Genomic DNA, 11,423 nt, shown 5'->3' with positions numbered 1-11,423 from the left:
GTCCACTTTATTCCAATGGTACTGTACCTATGCACTAACGTAAGCCTTTTTTTTTTTTTCCTGTCCACACCTCCGAATAGCTTCAAAGAGTCCTCACCGCCTGAATTGGTCCTTTTTTTTTTCCCAACCTTTTTCACGGAGCACACTCCACTGGAAGCCGGTACTATGTGTGCTATGTGTACTGCAGGCCTTAATAGATCATAGCTATTCCCTGGCGAAGCTACGGTGAAACACGCATCGGGAGCAGCGGTGGTGTGGGACCGGTCCTACCTGGGTGCTGTTATTGTTCCAGCCTTTTCATTGTGTACTGTATGTATTTAACCATCAATATAAATTAATCACTTGTGCTTATCTGTCATGCCAGGCACCTCCATTTTATGGTGTATGTCGGTATCTATAATCTTTATAATTGGACTTTTCTGCTTTGATGTATTTATGCTGGGACTTTTCATGTTCTAAAACATTGTGATTGATGGCATATATATTAGCACTCTTGTGTAGGACCTTGACACAGTCTTTACCTCCTGTACACTTACCGCATCTCATCTTTCTCTGTCTTTTTTTGTGAAGGTTGCATATTTTGCTTTATTTTATCTTATACATTTTTTTTTATATTTTAGCAATATTATTCAATAAAAAGTACTTTTAAATTACATGCCAAAAGGTCGTGTTTGCTCTTTAATAGGTTTTCCTTAATAGATCATGCTCACGCTCTAGCCCACGCTGGTATCGCTGGTATCAGAAGTCCTAGGCATTAGAGGCATTGAAGATTATTGACGCCGCGGCTTCAGTTCGGCGCTATGCGTGCGCTAACATCACATCACGCTTGTGCTCGCCTCCGTTCCACGCATACAAGCTTTGCATCACCAAACACAATGCCAAGCATCAGATGTAGTCGTGTAAAACCCGCTGCCACTGGACTCTGGAGCAGTGGAAAAGTGTTCTGTGAAGTAATGAATCACGCTTCTCTATCTGGCAGTCTGCTCAACGAGTCTGGGTTTGGTAAATGCCAGAACGTTACCTATCTGAGGCAACTGTAAAGTTTGGTATAGGGGGGATAATACTATGGGGTTGGCCTAGGCCCCTTAGTTTTGGTCAAGGAAAACCATGACATTATGTACAATTGTATGCTTCCAGCTTTGTGGGAACAGTTTGGGGTTCGGCCCTTTTCTGTTCCAGCATGACTGCTCCAGTGCACAAAGCAAGGTCCATAAAGACATGGTTTGGTGTGGAAGATTTTGACTTTCTCACACAGAATCCTGACCTCAACCCCATCAAACACTTTTGAAATTAACTAGAACGGAGATTATGAGCCAGGCCCTCTCCTCCAACATCAGTGTCTGATCTCACAAATGCTCTTCTGGATAAATGGGCAAAAATTCCACAGAAACACTCCAAAATCTTGTATAAAGCCTTCCAAGAAGAGTGGATACTTTGTTTGTTTTTTGTTTGTTTGTTTTAGCGGCAAAGGGGGACCAACTCCATATTAATGCCTATAGATTTATAATGGGATGCTATAAAGCTCCTGTAGGCGTATTGTGTAGGTGTCCCAATACTTTTGTCATATATTGTATATTTTACAATCTTTCTCTGGCAAAGTGAGCTTTTGCCAAGTGTTCACCACACATCTTGTGATTTTTGAGACAACATATAATGTCCATGAGTCTGATCATTGTCATTCCTGGGGCAAGAAATGTGAAATGCGTCCTCATGAATAGCAGCAGCTGGAGGAAGTTTGTTTGGCAGTTGGACATACACTCCTGTCAGGATCTTGTGTGGGCTTCTGTAACTCTTGCACATAAATTATATTTTTCATGGGTCTAACCACGAAAAAATCCATCATGTGTGGCATAGTTATCAAGGACGGTGCTTGTGTTAACTGTACATAGATTGCATTTCGCCGTCATTTGCCTGCTGGGTATGGGACAGCTCAGTGCAGTGATTACCAACCTTATTACCATGATGGAACCCATGAAAAATGTTTTCACTCCCAGGAAACCCCTATTCACATTCCTACCTCAAAGAAGCTTGGTGTAGGAGCGAGTAAAACATTTTGTAATTTTGTATTCTGGCTGGGATTTGTTTCTTGCTTTGACGGTCCCAATGCCAATCATGTTGAGACTGGCTTATATCAGTTTGCCATCCCCACTGTTAAAGAGACAGTGCTTGCTGCTGCCTTCTGTGGATCCCCTGACCAAAGAACCCTGTTTGGGAATTGCGTCCTTTTTTCAGGATTATAATTTGGTCAGTAAATTGCGTCAGTATTTGTAAGCCAAAACCAGAAGTTGGTACAAGACACAGAAGAGGTACAAGAGGTACAAGTCTTTCCATTATACTTTCTCTGTTTACTTTTCATTCCTGGTTTTGGCTTCCGAATACTGATGCAAAATACTGGCCCAAATACTACCATGTTGTGGACTGAGTGTGTAAACTGCAAATCTCAATCTTCAACAGAAAGAAAAGATCGGACCGCCAAGCAGTTTCTGACCTCTGTTTGGGCATGACCAGACGTGGCGTATTTCTTCCGCCACTGTCCGCATCAATACCGCACATAATTTGCGTTGCAGATTCTGTTGCGGCTCTGCCTAATATGGGCATTAAATTGATGCGGCCTAGCCGTTGCGTATTGAGGTGAAAGTACTTCCCTTCTCTCTATCAGTGCAGGATAGAGAGAAGGGACAGCCCTTTCACTAGTAAAAGTAAAAGAAATTCATACTTACCCGGCCGTTGTCTTGGTGACGCGTCCCTCTTTCGGCATCCAGCCCGACCTCCCTGGATGACGCGGCAGTCCATGTGACCGCTGCAGCCTGTGATTGGCTGCAGCCGTCACTTGGACTGAAACGTCATCCCGGGAGGCCGGGCTGGAGGAAAAAGCAGGGAGTTCTGGGTAAGTAGGAACTTCTTTTTTTTTTTACAGGTTGATGTATATTGTGATCGGAAGTCACTGTCCCGGGTGCTGAAACAGTTACTGCCGATCGTTTAACTCTTTCAGCACCTTGGACAGTGACTATCTCCTGACGTCGCCTAGCAACGCTCCCTTAATTACGGGTGCACACACGTAGTCACCCGTAATTACGGGAGCCCCATTGACTTCTATGGGCCGGCCTGTGCCGTAATAACGGCCCGTGATTACGGGCGTTTTTACGTTAGTGTGCATGGGGCCTCAGTCTGGCTGTAGACCTAGAAATACATAGGTCCAGCCAGAATGAAGAAATGTCATGTTCGTAAAACAAATACGCTACGCGACACACATAACATCTGCGGACTTCATTGCAGAATTTTGACTCTCCATTGAAGTCAATGGAGAAATTCCGCAATGAGTCCGCAACAAGTCCGCAACAACCAGTGTATGCTGCGGACACCAAATTCCGTACCGCAGCCTATGGTCCGCAGCTGAGTTTTCCGCAACGTGTAAACGAACCTCACTAAAAAGCTGTGGAAAGCAATGGAGAAACGTGTACACTGCGGATTTCCGCAGCGGAATTCCAGAGCAATTCCGCCACGTCTGGTCATGCCCTTTTACTGCCACCAAATCGAACTTAGATGGAAGGGGAACTAATAGCTTTATTACGAGATGAGGAATGAGAGATAATAGTTATGGGTTATTTAGGAAACAAGGAGATTATTTGAGATAGTCAAGCAGGAACAAGGCCTCTGACACATCCCAACCTTAGACTGAGCTGGACTTAAGGGCTATGTAAACCTTTTGAAAGTGATTTAAAAAAAATATATATATAAAAATGTCAGTCAGTGTGTTTGGTGCAACTTTATAATTCGTTTTTATTAAAAATTATCTTTACTTTTTGAGATACAGCTGCTTTGTATTCTCTATACAGAACAGCTGTATCGTTCGATGAATACTGTACCTGTCAGGTCCCCCGGACTGACTTGTTCAGTGTCAGCGGGTCCTGCGTGTCTCTGACATGCAGCATCCACCTGTTATCCATAACATTTAAGTTAATAACTTAGATGTGATAGATTACAGATGGTTCCTGGGTGTCACAGACAAGCAGGACCCGCTGACACTGAACCATGTAGGTCCGTGGGAGTCGGGACTGACGAATTCAGGTCTTAGCGAAAGATACAGCTGCTCAGTATAGAGGATACAAAGCAGCTGTATCTCAAAAAGTATAACTAATTTTTAATAAGAACTAATTATAAAGTTGCACCAAACACACTGACTGAGATTTTTTTTAATAAAAAAACAAACAAACAAACAAACAAAAACAAACAAACAAACACTTAAAGGTGTACATAGCATTTAATTAGGACAGTTTTTTAGTCTCTGGATGTAGACAAGAATATTTCCATTCCTTAAGTTTGCTCTAAATTTCATAAATGTGGCCACGATAGATTTATATGAAGATCTGCTTAATAGACATTGCTATTTGTGCTCAGTACTGTGAGAAAAAAACAAACCGTTAAGGCCCCATACATACGACTGTAAATTCAGCCATAATTACGGTCCCATTCAGTTCTATTGACCGCGGACACCTTTCCGTATCTCTACGGATGGGTGTCCGTGCCGTAGAACTGTGTCGGGAATTATGGAGCATGTCTGTTTTTTCGTGTTTTACAGGCCGTGCTCCCATACTTTGTATGGGAGTACAGCCTGAAAATGCGGGTGGATGGCCATGTGCATGAGGCCCAACTCTTCTGTGAATTTTATCACTTAACTGCATATTAAACACTTGTGAAGTGTCTCATTTTAAAAGCTGTTTTGTTTATTTAGCATATAGCAGGAATACATATTCTGCTGGAAAGAATTTATATAGAGAGAAATATTGTAACTGCTGTAATTATACAAATATTGCAAATGCTGCATTTATATTAATTAGTATTGTTCATATTCAGTAATGGGTTTAGCCCACCAAGGCGTGTTTGCAATTTATGTTTCGATTCTTCTTTCTCACCACGCTGTAGGCACAGGCCTCCTTGTCAAAGATGGCTATGCACTTTTCCTTGTTGTAGTTGGCTGGTGTGCCAAAACTAAACAAACAAAAAAAAAAAAAGATAATATATTTGAAAATAAACAATTACATTGTACAGCCATATTCTCATGAGCACTAATATAAACTTATCTGATGTCTTTGTGAAACGGCTTTGTCATAGGAACCTGTGAATCTCTGGGCTGTAGTTGATTGTGGATGTGGAGATTTTAGAATTGTACTGACCAAAGAGAAATATTAAAGGCAAAATAGACCCTGGTGCATGTCAGAATATCTGAGGATTTTGTAGTAGATTATATTGTGATTATAGTAATCATGGAATAAAAAGGAGTCTATATTGGACTCATTGAGCAGTACATCAATATATAATTACAGCATAGACAGCGTACCATTGAGGAACAAGATACGACTTCTAATCTGGAGTAATTCCCCTCTACTTTCTGTATGCCACTCTAAATGCCACTTGATAGTCACACTCCCACATATTTTGACTCAAAGCCATAAACCTGACTGAGTAATGAAGTAATGAAGTTAATCTGAAGGTTTCAGTGTTTTGTATGTTTAAGGGAGGACTGTTTCCTAACCCATAGTCAGCCTCCTTCCTGTCAATTACTGGAAAGTAGCTGCAGGGTAATATTGGTGGATCACTTGATTAAAGAATGGTTCTCCCCTATTGGAGTCCTATTACTCTTACTATTCAAGCCCCCGGCTGTTGCTTAGTATTTCTATTAGACTGATAGATGTGTGAGTGGCTGCTCATCTGTATTTTTCACCTGGGCATCGTCCCACAATATAAAATTTTGCCTTGTCTACATAATGTCGGGAACTGGTATTTTAACCTGCCCTTGTATTCTTAAGTATGGCCTTTTTAAGTAATACATAGTAATTTTGATGCAATAATCTGCAATTTTGGCAAGTGTATATCCTGTGATTTCAGAATGCAAGAAGCCATTATAACTAAAATATCTGCATGTATGGACACCATAAAAACTATTACTTTTAATTACGGACACTTAAGAGCACAAAATGTAAAAAATACATACATCAAAAAAACAAACAAACAGCAAGTCATCGCTTAATATTCACTAATCCTCCTATCCTTAGTCTCATATTGGAATCAAAATTATAAGAAATATATAAAGAATTCTTCTATATGTGTCCCAGGACAACAGCCATTTTCACCCCATCATTCTTGCAATCCAGTTGTTTGGCTGTAAGGCTACTGCCTGCAGTAGGAACCTAACCCACTGCTCAGTCTGCAATAGGAAACTAGTATTGGTAAGGCTCTGTTCACACCAAAAAAAAAAAAAAGCTATGGCACCACATACTGTCCAGACATATGCTAAAAGGTCACTTTATGTCAAATTATGGAACCATAGAAGTCTATGAATTGATTCAGTTTATATGTCGGAGGTTTTTCCCAGTGTGAGCAAAGACTACAGTTTCTTTAGGACATCCATCATGTGGTCACATTTTAGCTTCATTATTAGTGGACTAAGCACCTGGTCCTCCCAATGGTTAAACTGAACCAAACTAAGATTCCCATATGGTTTTATGGAGCTCTAAGCTTACACAAGTTGAATCGCAGGATGCCCAGATACTGCGGTTGTAAGTCGAAAGCTAAAATGTGGCCTTATTTTGTCCTTCTGAAACTGACCTAAGTGCTTCTCTTTTAACCATCTGTCAGCTGGAAATTAAAGAGATCAGGAGGGAATTAACCTCTGTGTTTTTCTCAAAGATTTCGGTTTGTTTCAGATTTCGGTTTGTTTCAGGAACATGCATAAAATCCTGCAGACTGATAAACAATGTAGACACCCTTTAAATTCATAATGAAACATCTTACGCAGTGCAGCATCGCATACTGCCATCAGCATAGCAGCTACAATCCATACAGTCCTCTGTTCTCCAGTTTGAGCCATATTCATGAATGTCTCCGTTATTAATGCATCCTAGAAAATGAAAGAACTTATTAATAACAGAAGGCATAGGCAGAATGAAAGTTTTTTTTTATGATGAATTGTGGAATACAATTTTTTTATCAAAATTTAGTAAGCGCTAGTAATGGCTAAACCGGGCTATAACTTTTTTATCCTTAGGTCATCACAGTGATTTTTGCAAGTTTCACAACAGAAAGAGATTTACTTTTATATATTTTATATACATACATTTTGTGTTAAGAGTTTTGGTGTGTAAAAATAGTGAAAAATCAAAACATTTCCAAGCTTCTTGAAAATTAAAGTTGTAATGACCAATAGTGGACCTGAACTAAAGTTTTACTTGTGTTCAGCATTCTATTTTGTTAATTTTGATATATGATATGTGATGTTTGTTTGAATGCTTCTAGTAGGTGTTAAGGCTATGCTTAGTCATGATTTTATAATATATTTTCTAAAATGATCACTTAATTAATTGTTTACATTTAATTTAAAAAGTTTTTGTGCAATGTATCTCCCAAAAGATCCCAAAGTCCTTTGAGATACATAAAAATCATGCACATGGTTTTTACACTACAGTTTTCCCATATAGCTGCAGCCTACAGCAGCAACAGTTAGGGTATGTTCACACGGCTTATTTTCGGCCGTTTTTTGGTTCTCCCGTCACATACACTGAACATACACAACAAATGTGGTGTGAATATAGCCTTAGAGTTAGCAGTCATTTATTGGTTAGTCTATCTAAAATATATGATTGGACTTTCCTAAAATAAATACTAACATAGTTTGTCCACTTCATGAATGGATCCAAACTTAAGATAAAGTCTAAAGTTAAAACTAGCAATGATTGGTTCAAGGCATAAGACTATATGATTTTGTCATCACCCTTCTTTGTAGCTGTAAGCTTAGATCCAGGATCTCCATCCATATGAGTGTTCGATGGCATTAAAAAACTGCAGGCAGCATTACAAACACCCACAAGGATCCCAGTGCCAAAAAAAGCAATCACCAAAAGGTATTTCTGAAATAAAAGGCAAAGTTTTAGAGTCAGTGAATAAGGGTAATGGAGGATTTTTGCTTCAATCATGGGCAAAGAAATAGTCGTTTGCATAACCCCCCCCCCCCTCCCCCCGACGATCAGAAACTAAGCGGCTCAGCGCTCACCCGAGCATTTATGCTGCTTCATTTCAGCGATTGTGGGATCCCAGTGCTTCAGAATCACATTTCTCACAGTAATGAAGGCTTGTCGCCTCGGCAGATTGAACCTTTTTTTCTCCAGACAGAGGGAGTGCCCCCTTGTTTTAAGAGGGGGTTTTACATGGAATAGGATTTCACCATATTTTTTGTATGTGCCATTCAATATTAATATTCAATAATAATTCAATAGTAATATTACATCCCTGTCCCGCGAGTCCATGCCTCTTTTAATACACGACAATATCTTGCTGGCCTTTAAAGAGGCTCTGTCACCAGATTTTGCAACCCCTATCTGCTATTGCAGCAGATAGGCGCTGCAATGTAGATTACAGTAACGTTTTTATTTTTTAAAAACGAGCATTTTTGGCCAAGTTATGACCATTTTTGTATTTATGCAAATGAGGCTTGCAAAAGTACAACTGGGCGTGTTTAAAAGTAAAAGTACAACTGGGCGTGTATTATGTGCGTACATCGGGGCGTTTTTACTTCTTTTACTAGCTGGGCGTTCTGACGAGAAGTATCATCCACTTCTCTTCAGAACGCCCAGCTTCTGGCAGATCACGCTGTGACGTCACTTCCCCAGGTCCTGCATCGTGTCAGACGAGCGAGGACACATCGGCACCAGAGGCTACAGTTGATTCTGCAGCAGCATCAGCGTTTGCAGGTAAGTAGCTACATCGACTTGGGGACCTGGGGAAGTGACGTCACAGCGTGATCTGCCAGAAGCTGGGCGTTCTGAAGAGAAGTGGATGATACTTCTCGTCAGAACGCCCAGCTAGTAAAAGAAGTAAAAACGCCCCGATGTACGCACATAATACACGCCCAGTTGGACTTTTACTTTAAACACGCCCAGTTGTACTTTTGCAAGCCTCATTTGCATAAATACAAAAATGGTCATAACTTGGCCAAAAATGCTCGTTTTTTAAAAATAAAAACGTTACTGTAATCTACATTGCAGCGCCGATCTGCTGCAATAGCAGATAGGGGTTGCAAAATCTGGTGACAGAGCCTCTTTAAGGCAGCTGATTGACTTTGCATGCTGTTTTTTAGTTTATGATCTACAAGTACATGCAGATCCTTCTCAACAAGTGACTCCCCTAGTGTAGCACCCCCTAGGACATATGATGCATGCAAATTCTTGGTACCCAGATGCATAACTTTACATTTATCTACATTAAACCTCATTTGCCAAATGGATGCCCAAACACTTAGGGCATGTTCACACGCAAACGCAAAATACGTCTGAAAATACGGAGCTGTTTTCAGGCGAAAACAGCTCCTGATTTTCAGACGTTTTTTTAACAACTCGCGTTTTTCGCTGCGTTTTTTACGGCCGTTTTTGGAACTGTTTTTCAATGGAGTCAATGAAAAACGCCTCCAAAAACGTCCCAAGAAGTGTCCTGCACTACTTTTGATGAGCCGTCATTTTACGCGCCGTATTTTGACAGCGACGTGTAAAATAAAGGCTCGTGGGAACAGAACATCGTAATTCCCATTGAAAGCAATGGGCAGATGTTTGTAGGAGTATTAGGGGCATTTTTTTCAGGCGTAAAACGCCCGAATTACGTCTCAAACCACTGCGTATGAACATACCCTTAGAGTGTCCAAGTCAGCTTGCAATTTACAAACATCTTCCATAGACTGAACATTACTACATAGCTTGGTGTCATCTGCAAAAATAGAAATAGTGCTATTAATCCCATCCTCTATATCATTAATAAATAAGTTGAATAATAGTGGACCCAGCACTGAACCCTGGGGTACACCACTTATAACCGGGGACCAGTCAGAGAAGGAATCATTGACCACAACGCTATGGATACGGTCCTTGAGCCAATTCCAAATCCAATTACAAATGATACTTTCTAAACCTATAGTCCTTAATTTACCTGTTAGACGTCTATGAGCGACAGTGTCAAATGCCTTTGCAAAGTCCAAAACCACTATATCCACAGCGGCCCCTCTGTCTAGGCTTCTGCTCACCTCTTCATAAAAACAAATCAGGTTGGTTTGAAAACTTTTGTCCTTAGAAGACTAAGGGTATGTTCACACATGGTAGACTTGTTGCAGAAATTTCTGCAATGGAAAATACATTTCATACGTCTAATGTAGTTGTTTCTGCAGCCTGAGCATAGATTTTTACAAAACCCTTTCAAATATATGGAACAGTCACAGAAATTTCTGCAACAAGTCTGTCATAAGTGAACATACCCTTAAACTTCTCTTTTTAGTATTCACTTATAGTTTTGACTAAAAAATACTTGCACTGTGTGAGCCTGGTTGTGATATAGCAATATAGTACTTACCATCATGAGATGTTCTCTTCAGTTCCTAAACTTCTGAAATGAGTGTTATTTAAACTGTCAGTTGGGTAAACATTGAGCAATGCCTTTACAACAGTTTTTTTTTTTTGCAGGAAAACTCAGGAGTGGATGTAAAGAACTATGCATCTTCTCATTATACTGCCCCTGTGTGTAGGATCCAGTCCTGGTTTAGTTCACATCTGCGTTGGAGATTTCATCAGGAGCCTCTGTCACAGATTCCACCAAAAATCTCAGACAAAATAGCATGTCGGAAACCATGAAGGAAACCAGGGGTGGGATATAGCCAGTTGGCCCCGGTTCTCCCGAAATGGTTGTTAAAATTACAGCTGTTTCGGGGAACCGGGGTGAAGCAGGAACCCAGAACCGATCCCCTGCACACAATTGTATCCGCATCATTAGGACGCAAATACAATTGATTTGCCAACGCTCTTGCCGGGGATTCTGCTCGTAGAGGGAACCCCTGTCTAAGAGCGGAATCTCCTCCCTTCCTCGTAGTGCTACACAGCCCCCCTTCCTGGTAGTGGAGCACAACCCCACTCCCTGTAGGTAGCGCCTTTGGGGCTCCCTCTAGGAGTGGAATCCCCTGCCAAAGCATTATACTGATGCTCTGGCTGGGGATTCCGCTCCTGGAGAAGCCCCTGACCTCACTGTCCATATATGGTCGGGAATCACAATTTTCAGCTGCAACACAGATCGGAAGAATGGGGTTTAGGGGGTCCCGTTCTAGAGATAGGTGTGGGACCCACATCTATCTGGCATTTATGACATATCCTGTGGATATCCTCAGAAAAAGCGTGGTTGAACAGCAGCACACGTCTCCCAAATTTCAATCAATATGTTGTTTTAATGGTCAAACATCCAGTAAAAAATGGCAACGTTTCGACCCGTGACAAGTGGACCAAAAAAAAACATATTGATTGAAATTTGGGAGACGTGTGCTGCTGATCGATGGGGGCCCAGCACTGAGATCCCCACCGATCGCTAAAACGAAGTGGCAGAAGTACTCAGGTGAGCGCTGA

At 41.0% G+C, this 11,423-nt stretch overlaps 1 protein-coding gene across 2 annotated transcripts; it reads right to left on the bottom strand.

The window, feature by feature from the left end:
- Positions 1-4,703: 4,703 nt before the first annotated feature.
- Positions 4,704-10,491, bottom strand: LOC142663155 (beta-microseminoprotein-like). Of its 2 annotated transcripts, none has more exons than XM_075841525.1 (4): positions 10,387-10,491; positions 7,769-7,904; positions 6,793-6,898; positions 4,704-4,989 (listed from the first exon to the last, which is right to left on the bottom strand). In XM_075841525.1, the coding sequence occupies exons 1-4, from the start codon at positions 10,390-10,392 to the stop codon at positions 4,863-4,865; spliced, it is 375 nt and encodes a 124-aa protein (XP_075697640.1). In that variant the 5' UTR covers positions 10,393-10,491; the 3' UTR covers positions 4,704-4,862. The 2 variants fall into 2 exon arrangements, with proteins under 2 accessions (XP_075697640.1, XP_075697639.1); XM_075841524.1 differs by lacking the exon at positions 10,387-10,491 and adding an exon at positions 9,674-9,741.
- Positions 10,492-11,423: the final 932 nt, after the last annotated feature.

The sequence above is a fragment of the Rhinoderma darwinii genome, chromosome 11, assembly GCF_050947455.1.
Source record: "Rhinoderma darwinii isolate aRhiDar2 chromosome 11, aRhiDar2.hap1, whole genome shotgun sequence".
Taxonomy (NCBI): domain Eukaryota; kingdom Metazoa; phylum Chordata; class Amphibia; order Anura; family Rhinodermatidae; genus Rhinoderma; species Rhinoderma darwinii.
This window is presented reverse-complemented; position numbering and strand designations above follow the sequence as displayed.